This window comes from Pyxicephalus adspersus, chromosome 1 (genome assembly GCF_032062135.1).
Source record: "Pyxicephalus adspersus chromosome 1, UCB_Pads_2.0, whole genome shotgun sequence".
NCBI lineage: Eukaryota > Metazoa > Chordata > Amphibia > Anura > Pyxicephalidae > Pyxicephalus > Pyxicephalus adspersus.
This window is the reverse complement of record NC_092858.1, coordinates 73,066,347-73,084,248: the sequence shown is the minus strand read 5'-3', so window position 1 is coordinate 73,084,248 and position 17,902 is coordinate 73,066,347. Positions and strand designations below refer to the sequence as shown.

The 17,902-nt window shown below is 33.8% G+C and overlaps 1 protein-coding gene across 7 annotated transcripts in view; it reads left to right on the top strand.

Moving 5' to 3' along the window:
- Nucleotides 1-17,902, top strand: part of DMD (dystrophin) — a 721,719-nt gene that overhangs the window by 227,278 nt on the left and 476,539 nt on the right. For all 7 annotated transcript variants that reach the window (XM_072414251.1, XM_072414268.1, XM_072414235.1 and 4 more), the window contains one exon: nucleotides 5,937-6,112. In XM_072414251.1, coding sequence (XP_072270352.1) covers nucleotides 5,937-6,112 — 176 coding nt within the window. The remainder of the gene's footprint in view (nucleotides 1-5,936; nucleotides 6,113-17,902) is intronic.

Here is a 17,902-nt window from a genome sequence, read left to right as displayed (position 1 = left end):
CACAGAGAAATAATATGCTTGCCTAAAATGAGATTGCTTATTTTGCTAATTAAGTTTTCTGGTGCTGCAAATTTCTTATCGGGATTTGCAGTCCTAAAACATATAAACCCAAAGGAAAGAAAATTCTTGTAAATGTGAACATTTTACTTGCTGCTTCACACATAAACATTAAACAATTTAACATTCCTAGATATACTTCCTCCAGCCTGGCAAAATTGCAAATCCAGCTCCTATTGTGATTCAAGGGTGTTCCATGCAAACTCCAAATGAACAGTGTTGTGGGATTAAAGCTGACTAGCTCGTCAGACAATCTCTCTATACACTAATGAAAGAATTATATTAGAGCAGCAAAACAAAGGGAAGCTCTTTAATGAAGCCCTTTAATTGAGGGCTTTTATCATGTCTTTTGTATTTACAGATTTTTTTTTCTTCTCTATGTATAATTCTATAGCTGAAACATTTTTGGTTTAAAATTATTTTTTTTTTCATTATTGCAAACAGTGGTGTTTTATGTTATCAGAAGCGCTTTCTACCTTCCGTTTAACTTTTCCGTCTTAATTTTAATTAATACATTAGAATGTTTGTAAATGTTTTAAAGAAAGTTACTATCTGCAAAATAGGAAAAATATTTAAAGTTATGCATTGTTATGCATAAATTAGTTACTCTACAATGTTAGTCCAATATTTTCTTTTAACTTACAAATGGGGTGGTTAACAATGTCAATCTGGGTGACCCTTTTTTATAGGTGGTTGCTATAATATTAGCAATGCTAGTGTAGCTCTCAAGTTCATTTGACTACACAGGCCCTGCCATGTCCGTGTAGAAATACCAAAAATGGAAGGGGTTGCACTTTACACACTGTTTCATACTGGGTGCAATAGAAAACATGACAAAAACAACTAAAAAAGGTTTGTCCTCTGTTATGGGCAAGCCCAATAGTAATTGTTTTTGTCTATTTTGTGTGTTGAATTAATAAACATTGATGTATAAATTGCTTTAAATTGCTTTAAATTATTTAAATTTAAAGAAAAAGCTTTAAAGTTTTGCAAAATTAGGAAGCCTGGAGTATAGAAATTTCTGTTTTTAAAAGAAGACAAATATATTACTTTACGCATTGTACTTTGCCTTGTTTAATAGGAATGGTAATGTGGACAATGCACTATAAATCAATCATCCAGATACAAGAATGTAGTGATATCAACCATAATAATTGTCAGTAAGCAACAAAGGTTTACTTCTTTTACCACTCAGAAAAGAACAACAAAATTCATCAAAACTACTAGTTAGGAAGAAAATAATGGTATCTTTGAGTACTCAATGATTATGTTTTATTGAAGGAGAAGTTTTATTGCCATTAAATTGAATATGCCTATACATGAGCATCCACTGTATGTTTTGGCTGTCTCTCTAGGGTTTGAGCAATGTTCAATTCTTCATCATAAGTAGTCAAACTGGACAGGCTGCCGCCATTTATATTAAGATTTAGTTATATTGTATCTTTTTATTTCACAATTTTAACCAAGGTGATGCATCTATAGTACTTGAGTAATTCATCATTTTACCTGTCAGAATAATTACCTGCAACACGGGATCCACTTTCTCACTTTAGATGCTGTATGGGACAGTCTTTCCTTTTTATTACCAGCTGTAATGGAAGCCAAATGCTGAGCTGGCAGAAAGCCTATCACTGCCTGCCATTAATTTTGCTTATTAAGACACAGAGTAATTTGCCAGGTAAAGATGTGTATTTATCTAATTTTCCAGGTACAATATGATGATTCAGATGTATAGAAATAAAGTAGATTAGACATTTGGTATCATTCAGGTAATAAATGTACTGAAATGGTTTTATTTTCTGAAATGTTATAAAGAAAAGGTAAAAGCGAGGTATTAATAAGCAATTTATTTAAATAAACTTGCGAGGATAGACTTGTCAAGCCTACCTTCCATTAAATTAAAACAATTTTCTTGTTCCATTACATATGTTACATTACATATGTCTGTACAAGGCAGTGAAATGAAACACAGGTAAACAATACTAGATAATGTAAAACATAAATAATAAAATACAAAATATACTAAGTATACAATATGCAATTACTCCATATACAAAATAGCAGCAGTAATTTTATTATAGAATAAACAAGTACAAAACAGTATGTAGTACAAAACATAAAACAGTAAAACAGAACTTATCAAACCCCCCACCCACACACACACATTCCTAATCTCCCCCTGACATATTTCCAGCTGTTAACAACACTGTTATTTATCCCCTCAGGCTTGTTGTCTTGGTGTCACCTTCAGCTCTGCCCTCTCCTTTACCCCCTATATTCATATATATATATATATATATATATATATACAACCTGCACAACACCTACACAACATCCACAAAATCCAGAGACCACCAAACCCCATGTACATGCTCTTATCATCTCTTGTCTGGACTACTGTAACATCCTCCTCTCTGGTATTCCACTAACCCGACTCCTCTAGAATCTATTATGAATGCTGCAACCAAACTTATCCATCCTTACCACCAATCCACATCTGCTGCCTCTTTTGTAGTTCTCTTCATTGGCTTCCATTTCCATTTCCATTTCCAATTCTTTTCATTGACTTCCAAATTCAAGCTCCTTTGCTTTGCTTTCAAAACCTCCCACAGCTCTTTGCCAACTTACCTCGCTGATCTGATAGAAAAATACACTCCTAACCTCTCTTTTTGCTCTACAATTACCTACTAATGATTTCCCCTCTCATAACCTTGTTGCATGCAAGGCTTTTCTAGAGCTGCCCCAGTTCTCTGGAATAGTCTTCCTCGTCCATTTCAGCTTGCTCCTACTTTCTGCTCTCTCTGCTAAACCCATCTTTTCAAACTTGCCTACCCATCTTCTTCTGTCTCTTAAAACCCTCACTACTTCCCATCACCCTATATCCCCCTTCCTATTGTGTGATACTTCCCTCACCTCCTAAATTGCATACTCCTCAGGGCCTTTCCTCCTCCTGCATCACTGTCTCTATCTGTCTGTCATTTGCATCCCTTATTTAGTGTACAGCACTGTGTAATACATTGGCACTATATAAATCCTGTTTAATCCTGGACCATATCTATTCCAGTTTTGGACCACCCAGGTTGCCTGATGAAAGTGTATGCTCTTCAGACTTGGAGAGCTTAATTAAATCAGGCCCTATGCGTACAACTCACAGTACACTAGCACGGTGGTTGGAAGGAAGAATGCCTCTTAGCATTCTGGCACAGATAGCCAGAAAGATCATTGGTGTCACTTAAGCTAACCTGAGAAGAACAAGTTGCTCAGTGCTCAAGTAACCCCTATCAACCTCTGAAAGAAATCTAGGTTCCACGAAACCCTGGTTGAGAATCACTGATCAAGAGCGTCTCAGCCCTGCAATAAGTGGCCAGAATGGACGACCAGACATGCCTGCTATTCCAGCACAGACCAGGGTACTAAATTATAAGGGCTAAATTTATCAAAGCCAAGTCAGCAGTTAAATGTTTATTAAATAAATCCCATTGCTGTATTAAAGACTTTGGGATAACATATCTAAAAGTTCCAGATTTTAAATCTGTTTAAGGAACTAAACATTTATATGATGATAATGTTGCTATGAGTATGTTGTAAGAAAAGCAATGGAAGGCATAATAGTAGGATTTAACATCCAATCATGGATCATATTTTTTCACCACTTCCCACCCTCTCGATCTTCATACTATGTTTATAGTTACATGATATTTTTCTATCTCTAAAGAACACATAAAATGTATTGCCTTTTCTGTCTACTGTATGTTTTTTTGCTAGTACTTTTTTTTTTTTTGTATTGTGGCACTTTTTGATCCTATCTCCAGTCTATCAGCCTTTCTTTATTACTTCACAAGCTGCTGGGCTCCTGTTTAGTAGCTGTTTTGGAATCTCCCTAAGAAAATATTTTAGAACACATCTCGAGGGCATACAAATCACAGTGCACTCCTTGACGGAATTTCAAAAAAGATTCTTTGATTCCTGATGTTCAACCGGCAAAATGATATTTCTGTCCTGTCAAACTATGGCTTATTGTGAATCAAATACTCTAGCAGTGGATTAAAAGAGATATTGTACATGCTTAGAATTCTGTATGCTTTGCACCATTTATGTGCAATTTATTCTGTTTTAAATTGAACTCTGTAAATATGCCAAAATTTAAAGCATTTACTACAAATGTTTAGGCACAATGCTATAAATGAACTTAATATTTGTTAAGCCTGAAGGGTAAAGGAAAATGAGAAAACTATAAAGTATATTAGGGAATTCTACATTTTTTTTAACTTAAAATACAGCAGTGAGAGTTTAACCACCAGTCTTTTAGTTTGCTTTACAATATCATGGCATAATGCATATTTTTTTTTAAAGATGAAAGAAGTTGTAGCATCTGGAGAATGGGTTCACAAGTTCAAAAGTAATTTTAAAAAATAATGAGTGGGAACATTGTGAGTATAGTTAGTGCTGACATTTTTTATTAAATAGTACATGCATATAAAGACTTATGTTTTTCTTATTCTTGTGTCCTGTTATCGAAATAATGAGTGGTAAAACTTCCTTTAGCAGATGGTTTCCAACCTCATGGTCATTGAATCCTAATGCAAGATGAATAGTGTTTGTATTATTTCTTTGTAGGTATGGCTATTGGATATACCCCTAAAATAAATTAGTTTACCCTAGTTAGGGGTGGTTATATGGTTACTCAGGGAATACGTTTGTTTTAGATAATGAATTTGGGACAATGCTTTAAAGCACAAACATGGATAAGGATGATTATTTTTTATTTTAAAGGATAATGGATGATAAAGGTATATATATTAAACATGATTCAGGAATGGGTAAAAATACATTACCTATGAACAATAAATATATTTCCTACATTATGCATTTTATTAGCCAGAAGGGGTGTTTGTAGGGGTTCCCAGGAGACTAGTGGGGAGTGTATTGTGTAATCAAGCCTTTGAAACTGTTGCCCAAAAGAAATGTGGTGAACAAGTGTCAACATGGGCACTCTGCCTGGTCTGCAGCTCTGCAGCCCTATATGTAGGAAGCTGCAATGCTTTGTGTTTTTACACCTTCTTCTTATAACCAGCATGAAGATTTTCAATAATTTGTGCTACAGTTATATTTTCGTATGACTGAACCAGCAGACAGGGAGCCTTCTCTCTCATAGTTATTAATGAGTCTTGAGTGCCCATGAGCCTCACACTGGTTTACTGTTGTTCTTCACTAGACCACTTTAGGTAAGTACTAACAACTGCACACCAAGTACATGTTCAAAGCAGGAATCTTGTGCTTGATTCCTGCTTTCAACGTATCCCATATAAAAACTCTGTCCTCACTTGCTGCCTGATATAACCTACCTCTTATCTGGCATCTCTATAAAAGAGGTAATCAATTTTATTCACTGCATTTGTAAGTAAATTTAATGTCTTGGCTTATCTGTGTATACATACAGAATTCATGAGTTTTGTGTTATACTATTATACATTTGGTAAACAATAAGCACTGTTGTGCATTTAATGTTAAGATGCTTAGAGTACTTATGATTAATGAGGTCTGCTGTGTTGTAGAATGTTGGTACATGAGCTCAATCATAGATAGAGAATTTCTTAACTCTTTAGGGTGAATTTAAATAGTCACTCTGTGTTTTATTATTTATAGCATGTTCCTTCAAGAATTAGCTTTTTTTTCCAACTGCATAGATTCCCAACATTGTAAGCCTTACTGTATTCATACAAATGCACTACCTTGAGATACATTCATACATAATATGAATTGCTACTATTATAATACATATTTTTAGTTACTAGTCTTACCAGTTCTCAGCTTTTTATCACAAGAAATACTATTATCTGTTCTTCCTAAATCTAAATTTGCCTTTTTTATACTTTCAGGCACTTGAAGATGGCATAGAGCAGCAGCAATCTACCATTATAGCACTGAATGTATGTGGAGGAGAAGTTGCTGAGCAGTCCTCAACTGCTGATGCTTCTCATATTAGGGAGAATCTAGATACTTTGAATTCTCGTTGGTCTATAGTTTACAAGAAGCTTATTGAAAGGAGACGAAGGTAAGTCACCATTAAATAATGTAGATTAATTAACTGGAATGGCTAAAACTATGTCTTCAACTGTCCTGTGCAAAAAATGGGTCTTTACACACAAGTATGAACAAGAAACACTCGCCTTGTGGTCCCTTATTGCCACAATATGCTTCCAAATGTTCATTGTAAATTTTTTTTATTGTATGTATTTATTTCAGCAGGGTCATCAACCAAGAGGGTTCACAAACAGGCTGTAGCAGTGTCATGAGAGTCTCCGTAAACTCTTTTGAACCATTGTCATTGTCTTAGATTCATAGTAGATGTTGAAGTATTGATGAATGAAGTGTTGGCATGTTATGGCCACATTATAAAGAAAAGTATAAAAAGTAGAACATTGAATATCCACATTCTTTCCACTGTTTTTCAATTTAGGATTACATGATTCTAATATTAGTTTTATGAGATAACACAGGATTTTCAACACTAGGGAAGTCCAGGCAATATTGTGCATTGTCTTTTGCTGCTAACATTTTAAAAGTTATAAAATATATTTATATGTACAGGAATTGCAAGCATATTGTTTTTGTCTGTTATATATTAGGATATGAAGCTAAGTAACTAAGGAGAGCCTTGGAAATTTAAGAGGAGCCTAAGAGCTCCACCTGCTGACTAGGTTTGGAATTTTTAAATATGCCTATGTATTTTCAAGGTAATCTAACCTAAAATGGTAAATGAAAAGGAAACATGTTTTTTTTTTTTAGTTTTAGTTAAAACCAGTATTACTACATCAAACTACCAAGTCATTTTAAATGGTTTAATTAAAATTATGTATGTCAAGTCAAATTTCCCATGCTGGGGAAAAAGAAAAAAACACCTGCTAATTTAGTGTTTGGAATTCATTAAAAATTCATTGAAGGATATGCTGGAGTGCTAGAAGTCCAGGATTCTGTTACACTGCATAGAAGCCACAGGTGTCATTCAACTTTACAATAAACCTCTTGTGCCTATTCCAAGTGTTCCTTCTGAAGTCTTTTAATACAACACACAGAAAGACTTGGCCTCATTTTATGTCAGTATTATGTTGTGATTTTTAAAATCAACAAAATGCTTTTTAACTATTTGAAATGTCTAATACTTTAATTGATCAGAAGTTCATCTCCAGACAAAAACTAAGCCCTTTCCCCCTTAGTCTCCTCTAATCTATCCTACACCCTTTCTCAAATCTAAGGTTCTATGTATCAGGTTAAAATGAAAAAAAAATGGTTCTTAAATTGATTACATCTAACCTTGAGTGTAAAACACACAGCATAATCCACTTGTAGAATCATCTTTATCAGCAATAACTTCGAGAGATTATTTCTATATGACTTTAGCATTGTTTCACATATTTTTTAGGAAATTTGGCCCATTTCTTTACATTGCTTCTGTTCATTGAGATTTGCAGGCATTCATTTATGTTCAGCTTTTTTAAGGTCTCACCAAAGTATTTCTATAAGGTTTTCCTTTTATAGTTTTGCTAGGGATCATTGTTCTGTTGCATAACTGCAAAATTTGGCAAGACATTAGTTGTATCACAGATTGCTGCATATTTGACTCGACCTGAATTCTTTGGTGTACAGAATTTATGGTCATCTCAATGAGTGCAATGTGCCTAGGTCCAGTGGATGCAAAACAAGCCCAAGTGATCACCCCTCCACATCCATGCATGACAGATGATATAAGGTGTTTTTGCTGATATGTTGTGTTTGGCTTATAGTAAACAAGGCATTGTGCATTATAGCCAAACAATTCCACTTACATCTGGTACATCCAAAGGACGTTGTTCCAGAAGTCTTGTGTTTTTTTCAAATGCAACTTTGCAAACCTAAGCCACACTGCTGTGTAGTTTAAGAGAAGAGGCTTTTTACTGTCAATTCTTCCAAACATGCCATACTTGTGCAGTCTTTTTCTAATTGTACCACTATGAACTTTTTCAGAGTATTGCACATAATTGACCTTGGGGGGATATCCACTTCTGAGAAGATTGGCAACTGTCATTTCATATTCCTTCTCCCTGTAAAATGATAGACTTCAGATTATACGGGATTAGTGTTATAACTTCCCAGACCGATAGGGCTTGATTTATTAAAGGTCTTCAAGGCTGGAGAGGATACACTTCACTTTGACTTTTCACTTTCATCACTTTTCATCAGTTCATCAAGCGCATTAGATTTTCAGTACGTGGCTGATATTTACCCCCTTAATTTCTATGGAAGTTGTAAGGGTATACTAAATATTATTATTACTAAATAATTACATATTGTATTATGTGATGTGCTTATCATCATGTGAGGTTGTGTTTATTTACCTTCAAAACCAACATGGGGCCTCATGATTTTTTATTATGTCCTGATATGCAAAACCCTCGAAATAAAAGAGAGTATACTTTCCTTTACACATTAGTGTAAATCATAATTGTTTATCTATGCTGGCTATATTTCTTGGTCATTTACCATATAAGCAACCATGTTAAAAGACATTTTTTGTTTTCTTTTATTTCTACTTTTATTTCTGCATTCCTATGGAATGCCACTTCAATTGTGGTGATCCCCAAAGGACATATCATGGTTCATAGTTCTATCATGGTTGTTTTTTTTATTGTTTTTTTAAACACATTGATCACAACCTGATTGCTAATTTGGTCTTTGTCACCACTTTTCAAATGTAATGCATTTAGCCACAATAGAAGTGAGTTGGCTGTTAAGACCAATTATTCACTATAATCAAGTGAACAGAGTTTCTGATCACCCCTTTAGAGGTATTACAGTACTTCTGGTCTCAACTATTACAAACCTGATCACCAGGAAAAATATCTGTTTTTCTAAAAGTGGCAATCAGGTTTGAAAAAGAACACAACAACGTTTTAACAAATAGGCCTCTAAAATGATCTCTTGCTTCCCAAAAATCTTTAATGAGACAGAAAAAAAACAGACAAGGGTTAAAATCCCTTCCTACTCTATCCAAAACTCAAAAAAGATATCTTTAGTAAGACATTAAACATATATGAGCACTTTGTTCATGAGAAATGAGTTTGCTGTTCCAGGTATAATTGGCATTGAAGCGGCAGAGTCCTTTTAGGTGGTATTCTCTCCTTTGTAATTGCTCAGAATAATGATATACCAAAAAAAGAAAGAAACACAAGTTTGAGCAGCCATCTTTATTGCAGTCTCCTTTGATGCATCTAGTGTGTTTTGTCCCTTAATGAGTTCATCTAGAAAGCCAAGATTTTAGCAACATGTTCTAGTTTACAACCATAACAGTTTAAAGCATTTTCCTAATTATATGTGCCAAAATAAATTTTACATATTCCTAAGGCCGCCTGCAAAATAAAGGTATGTGTTATAATGTTATTAAAATTAACTTTTTTTATATACTATATTATTTCAGAAGGTAAAAAAAGCTAAAAGTGTTTTGTAGAGTTACTTAAAGCTCAGCAAGTGAAGCTAATGAAAAGGAAAAGAGAAACAGCAGGGCAGATTTGGGAATCAATACAAGTTCAACCATATGCCATTTAGGAGACTTAGCACATTCTTGTATTGCAGCATGACTATTAATCATGCCTACTTTCATTTTCAATGTAGTAATTATTACTTATTAGTCTTTCACCTGGTCCCAGTTACTAGCTTCCCTTACATGTGAAAGGAAAAAAAAGATTGCTTTTATTTAGAACATTGCCTGAGATGACACTCTGTCCCCCATGTTTATTCATATCTATTTGGTGGAAATAAACATGACTTCCTAATGACCTCTTTTATTAGTGGAAATTTAAGGTTGAACAGTAGAAAATGTAAGAGCAAGCACAATAACAATGTTGGCATTGGGTCAAGCTAGTCAGTCAAGGGATAAATACAGATTTAAACTCCATTACTGTATAGTAATGGCCTGTTGGTTCATTGCAAATCCAATACAGAAGCTGTTTATGAATAAATGGCAAATTGAAAGGATGTTTGAATGTGAACATATGATTTGACTCGTGAAATACAATACTGCCTCACTTTCATCTAATGCTTTAGTGAACGCATCAGCAATAATGTAAGCAGTGGTTTTTGACCTAACATTTACTCCATCAAACAGGGATAAAATGTTATCCACTTAATATGGGGTCTAATATCAGATATACAGTTTTATGTTATATGTACACAAGCTAATAAGTGTAACACTTGCAGTTATTTATTATTTAAAAGTCCACAGTGCTGTTTTTGAATAAGCCTTAATCTTTATTTTCTCATCAGTAGGTTAACATCACCTGTGTGCGGGGGTCATGTAGGGTCTGTAATAAGCATTTCACAATTATGTAAACTCCTGTGCCTATGCAGTAGCCTTTCTATTCTGTTCTGAGTATGCTTGTGTTGTCAGCTTCAGCGTTTTTGTGAAAAAAACGGTTTTATAAAATATATAACAAGAAAAATACATATTTGGGTGCATAATTACTATAATGTAAAGAAAAAATAAAGCATTGCTTTCATATACAACTTAAAATCAATGCAGATAAAACATTTAGCAAATAATATTCCGAACCATTGGTAAAATGTTCCAATATAAGTTTAATATCCAGGAGTACAGTAGCAATGAACGCAAGGTAAGTAAGTAAATCAGGAGAGGGTGTTGAGTAAGTCCTGTGGACTCTTAATTGAAAAACATCTATCATTTATGATGTATGACCCAAGTCTGTTGGTCAAGAAGATCAGAAATACACAGGTCAGCTAGAAAGGTAGCATTGTCTGCATATTCTTGTAGAAAGTCTCCTTTACTTTGGTTCAATAAACACTAACATTACTTGTTCTTAGGTTGTTCACCACTATACATTTTTCATTGCTTATTTTGATGGCTATGATTAATTTTTCTTTAAAGCTAAAACATTAATCAGTTCCAGAAATGCAAGTAGGCTATATCTGATCTAGTCTAGGTGTTTAAATGTCAGCCCCTCAAAACTACAGCTATTACTACAAAACCAAGCTAATATTACTGTAGTGCTGTAGACAGAGTAACTACCACTGCAAATTGATGCTTTATAGAGCCTAGACATTCATTAACTTCTGAAGCAAGCTGTGCTTTAGTATGCAAAAAGAAACAACTGCAGAGTATGTTGCAGAACAGGAAGACTTCTTCTGAAAGTCATGCGAGTGGCCCCCTCCCCCATCAAGCCTCTGTTCTGCACACAAGCGAGCAGGGAAGCCCTGTTTGTATCTATGAGTCGTCTGTATAAAGGATGTTCTTAACTCTGGGACTACCTGTACATTATTAACATGTATATAAACTACCCAGTCTAGTAAAGCATAGTGTAAACAATCTTCTAAATACATACCTAGGTTCTTTCATAGTCACTGGAGCCATTGTGTAAAGATTATGGCAGTATACATATTTTTAAAGATTTTAATCCTTTGCCTGTCACATTATATTATTTAGGGCTAATTAGTGAAGTTACGTTTTTTTTTGCCTATCTCTATTTCCATTATTCCTATGTGAATGTATACTGGATACTATTTAGTCCTGGACAGAAGCCCTACAACATGCTGTACAAAATGCATGTTCTTTATAGTGTGTTTTATTATGTTTTATATTTTACTTTTTTAACTTATATGTGCTTTATTGATTGTGCTCAATCTTTATCATTGGCTGCAGTAGAAATGCATGACTATCGCTTTCTTGGTGATACTGACCACTGTGTAAATAAAAAATAGAATTGTTGTGGAAAGGTTATATTCACATTTAGCCACAACACTACAGTTGTGGACCTGGAATTAATCATTGGCAAATTTAAAATGAACTTGATGTGTCTAAATGAGATGAAAATGGTCTGTTCTTCTAAATGCAGATTTAATAATTTTGGTAGATTGAAGTGTAATATTCTGCTGTTTCATTGCTTCTGCATAAATGGTCTAAATCATTCTGTACTGTGCTGTTTCTTTGCCTCATCAATTGATTTCAGCAGGCAAAACAGATGTGGTATTTCTTCAAGTAGCCCAGCAAAACCAACAACATCATGTTGTTATTTTTTAGTAATCTGAGGTTTAAAGATTGTAAAATATTTGTAGTCACATATTTCATGAAATACACTAGGAAAAAAAAACACATGGCACTATTGTCATTAAAGAATAACATTAAGGGGGTAGGTGTAAATTTGGCGTCGCATGTAATACACCTTCGAAGTACGCGACCTAACCATAATTTTTTTGGCCTCCGCGGGGATAGCGGTAAAAAAAAAAAGCACATGCTATCTATTTGTCAAATTTTGTACTGCGCAATTAATTTATCTACATACAGTACTTTGAGTGAAAACTTCAGTTAAGTTTTAGGCTCACTCTCCATTGTGTTTATTTGCTAAAAGTTTAACAGTCTATATAAAGGAGAAAATGGAGTGTTTAAGTATGAAACTACTGATAAATATGTAATATTTAATCTCTGCAGTTGTATAAATCACTGTTAATCATTTTTAGCCTGAGAGAAATGAGAGATAATAAATTCTGATCCTGTTCCCATCCTTGATTTAAGATATTAAATCTCAACTTTGAAACCATGAGATATTCCTTCAGTTCAACTGGTACATAGCTTTGATGTCTGATAATAGATCTTACTTCATTGCTGAAATGTTTCTAGTTAAATGTCATCACTGGTCATGTAAATAACCCATCAAAGAGATATGAAGCTCATGAATATTAGGAGATCTATAGTGTTTCTGTATCAGTTTAGTCATGGTCTCATCTAGGGCATATTAAATTTTGAAAAAAAATAGATAACATTATAATGTATTGTTTTTTTATCCATGTCAACAAGTAACTTGAAGCTTTATGTTCATATAGTTTAAAAAATACCTTGATCGGCAAAGGATTTTGTTAAAAAAAGAGGAACTTTCCCAAAAGAGTGTGCCTAATTCACATTAGGGCACTATTCTGCTTTTAAATAAATGCATGCCAAACACACGATGGCCCAATGGATGTATTACCAAAATGTTGGTATCTCTTACTACTAGTAATACTGCTAGTAAAAGGTGTAAAAAGACACCCCCTATCTTTTATAGTCGCTAGAGCTCCACACTCAACACATTTCATAACTTGAAATAATTTGATATTGTATGGTAACTTTCATATTAAACACTGCAAATCAATCCTGATGTAAGCTCACCAACCATTAAATACAGTGGGACTATTGCCAAACATCTCATGGCTAGTGCCATGCAGTCATGTGAAATATAATCAAAAAAGACTCAAGTAATGGTCCAACTGGAGTCTATGATTGCAGAGAACTCACAGCAGGTGAATGGCAACCCACTTGGCCAAGCCCATCCAAGCTAGCATGTGGTACAAACTAAACTAATAACTTATATGGTTTTTATAAATACATCTGGAGCTATGGGAGTGCATAAATGTTCTTTATACTGATCATTATGGCAACCTATTTTATATTGAATGATATACAGTATGTATATCTATATGCTCTTTAATTGTGTCTCTTAAAACATGGTAAAAAAACTATAGCAGTTGGAAAATAATAAAATTATATGTCATTGTTTTTCCTGTGTACATACAAATACCTTTACAGCAATTAGAAAAAAAAAATTAATTTATTGCGGCACAAACATATAAAATTGTAAATAAATATATATCTACCTTCCATTAAATCGATGCTATGCTTGAAAAATAAGCACAGTCAACCTGGCTGTGTCCCAGGCATGGATTCACAAATTTTCAGGAGTAGTGTAATGATAATGATAGAAGTAATTTGAATGCTTTAACAAGAAAATGTTTCATAATAAATCTTTAGTCTAGAATTGCAGAAGGAGGTATAATTTTCATACTGAAATGTATTATTTATAAAAGAATTATATAAAAACTATGGAGTGAAAGTTTTTGTCACCTACCATTACTTTTGCAGTGCAGAAAACCCAGTAAAACAAGAGCGATGAAAATAAGATGCAGAAAGTAACAGAACTGCTCAGCTATGTAATAGTCATCTTTTAGTGTAACAATATTTAGCTAAAAAAATATCAGTAATGAAAAGCATGACTGTTCTTGATGGAGATAAGAATTGCAGTGAATGGTTTAAATTCCATTATCCTGGCACAAAAGCAGTGAATTCTAAAACCATGAATTCAGATTCTCTAGGGGTAAGAATTTTATTCTTTAAGGAAAACTAACGCTTATGAGTTCTGTTTGGAAGAGTAAGAAGTTTAATGATGCATTCAAAAAAAAGGGGGAGAGGTTTCCAGCTCCACTGTTTCAGAATAATTTTTATGGAAAGGAACATGCTGAAGACATAGAAATGCTTATTATTTTTTAACTACCTAAGCCTCTGTGACTTGATTTTTCTTTCACATTACTGCCATAAACGCTCTTCATGTCATGTGACTCAGGAATGAAATATGCAGCACCCAATTCATAAGCATAATAATATATACAGGGTATATGTGTTTTGGAGCATTTTCTGTACAGAAAGATTTTATATGGGTCAATGCTATGCATCTGGCTTTGTTTGTATGTTCATCATGTGTGTGTATATTTTATTATACTGTGAGTAATATATATATATATATATATACCCATGCACACTTTGAAAGTATCAACAGGCAATAAATGTTGTCTACCTAATTTGCCCACTAGTGTGCGGGTTATAGCACCTAATAAGTAATACTTTTTCTATAGCATTTGTGGGAAATAGGCAGAATAAAAGAAAAGGTATGATTGCTTCAGGGTATTTATACTGAAATGTATTAGTAATAAATATGCTGTTATGTATGTGAGGATACATAAGGATATGGGGAGGTACTCTACAAAGTAAGGGAAATAGTATCTTAGACATTTGTTACACAGGCACTTGTCCCTATTGTAGGATTCCTTTCTGCTCCTATTTAAAATTGTCACCAGGACAAACAGGGAAAATGGGGTTGATTTAAAGGAGAATAAGTTGTTCTCTTAACAATGTGAATGGTCATAAAATATTTAGCTTAATGAATGAGGTGAAAATGAACTTTGCACAGAATAACCAATCATGTCTAAAGTAAAAACATTTTGCCTACATGATTGGATGACAGAAGTCAGCATAACTTTGCCTTATTCACTAAGCTAAGTGAATAATCTCTTGCTAAGAGAACAGCCTACATTTATGTATTATTTTTTTTAAATCAACCCCAATAATTTTCCACAGTGGGACACGGACGGTAAAAAAATCTGATAAAGATTGTAACCTCCTTACCACTCTTTTAAATACACTTTACATATTGCTTTAAAATGAATGAGGTAATATGGGAAGTAATTAAGATCCCAGTTGAAACCAGATGGAAAATCCCAGATCCAGAGATTACTGTTTTTTAAATTACCAATACAAATATTTAGGGTTCATTTACTTTGAGTAAGCAGCAGGAAGTGTTAACTTGGTTTAATTATTAGAGTTAAGGCGTGTTCAATATCAATACTATACCATACAGTGGAAACAGGCCAAACTAAAGAAAACAGGATTTTTTTGAGAATGGTTGAAAGGTAAAGTGAACATCACTTCACCTTATTTAATAAAGTAAGTAAAGCTTCTCTCTTCTCCTTGCAGATCAATACCATGATGCTATTTAGAACCCTCCTCATCTCAGATATGTTGGGATATATCAGTAAACAATGCAACATTTTGTACAGAAATTGGAAGGGAGTAAAAAGTCTATACAATAGAATAGCTGGTAGTTAGATTTCAGCTGTGATTCTCCTAATACAGGTTAAATATAAGAGCTTGAATCTAATTAGCTATAATAGGCAGCTATATGAAGTATCTGGGACAGAGCAGTTACTGTATATTTTTGGTTGCCCCTGGAGTGAATATTCAGCTGTTCTACTATAGTAAGTGGTAACTGGGAATAATATTTGTATTGTTGTGTTAGCATTAGAGCCCACTTGAGTGGCTATTACATTCTCATTACCAAAATTTTTGATACATTGAACGTTGTACTTTATTTTTAAACTCTTTTAATAAAATGTAAAAAAAATGTTCACTGCCTTGTACACATTCAAGTCACTGATCACATGAATGGCATGAATGACAAGATGTTCAATTAGTATTTCAATACCTAAGTAATATTTAATGAATAAAAGGCAGAAATAAAGCCTTGCACCCTGATGTCCCAGATGGTTGTTTATTCTACATTATACTGAAACCAGTGGGGGAGGGTAGTTTGTTAAAGCTGCATTTATGTAGTATTTGTGTAGGCTAGAGATATAGAAGAACTGCAATAAAGAAAGCATTAAAATGTAAATGCTAAATGTCACATGACTCAAAGGATGTATGTGGAAGTGTCCCAGCACCTGGACTGTGGCTTCCACGTACAGGTCTACCATTCTTGCACATCTGCTGTACATTGTAGTGAGTTTGCAGTAATTGCTTATCTGCATTCCTGTCCTGTTAGCTTTGAGGGGATTTAGCCTGCAAAGATCATTTATTTTCCTCTGCTGTCCATACCAATTTACGTGACACATATCCTTCTGTAAAATATGAGAAGACTAATCTTTGTCCTGTGGTTTTAAACACAATTGAAAGATTCGAACCTAAAGTCATACCAATTTTATAATCTATAAATTCAATTAGTTGTAAATCCATCTCATGATTTATTACTTGTCATGTCTTTCCTATATTCCTTTAGTTCTTTAACAATATAAATATATTTCAGTACTGAGTTTACTATACATAGCTCTATGTCAAGGGTAAACGGTGCATACTAAAGCACAAAGCATGTATATATACATGTTGGTATTGTCAATAGGACAAAAGACAAAATTATGCTAGCCTACAAACAAGTCACAAGGCTCTCTGCAGTGCAGATGCAGTGGTGCTAACTTCTGATTCTCTGCAGACTCTTGACAACTAGATGGCCTACATGGGTTTTGTTATAAAGTAATTTTACAGTGGCGTTATTCGTTTAATACAATCCTGTAAAAGCATCTCTAATGCTTCCACAATATACTAATGATAGCATAAACATAAATATTATAAAGCATTGTATAGTCATTTTTATAGACTTTATATATATAATACACTTCTGCATTTTATATTCAAATACATTGGTCAACAATGGATTAAACAGAAATGCAGAAATAAATTGGCAGCACAAATGCAATATTTTATTTGTACAGATGAGTTTGCCCTAATGAAGAAACAAAATAAGATAATATTTTGTTATTTTGATGGTGTTTAAATGTTAATAGCTCACTTGATATTTACTGTGCAGTAACAGACAGTATAGCCAAAAAATAGTTTAATTATTTATTCACAATGTGTTTTCAGATGACAGTGACAATTTTAATCTTTCCACCAAACTCATATGAATAATGCAGGAATATTTCACAAGCAAAAAACATTTTTTTTCACTAAATACTTTATGGTAGTGTAAAAGTTCTAAAGAGAATTCAGGACAGACGTTTCTGTATACAAATGATGAGTTTGCAATAGTTTAGGGTTTTCACTGAGACTGAGAGTGTGAGACTACAGTATTAGCAAATACTACTGTATACAAAACTAGATGTCTAAACCTGGGTACTCGTGGGCAAATGAGCTCCCACTTTTGAGTAAACAGAAAATCAAAGAATGTAGTTTATGGGGAATATGGAATGCACATTGCAGTGTACAAAAAAGTGATGGTGAATATGGAACATACGGCATACAGAAAAAGATGGTAGAAAATATCGAACTTACAGTGCATGTAGAGTACATGGTAGGGTGGTGGGAAGTGGAAAGCACACAAAGCCCCTGATTCATCATTGAAATCCGCGATCGCTGGAAGCGCGATAATACGCGCGACCCGCGATC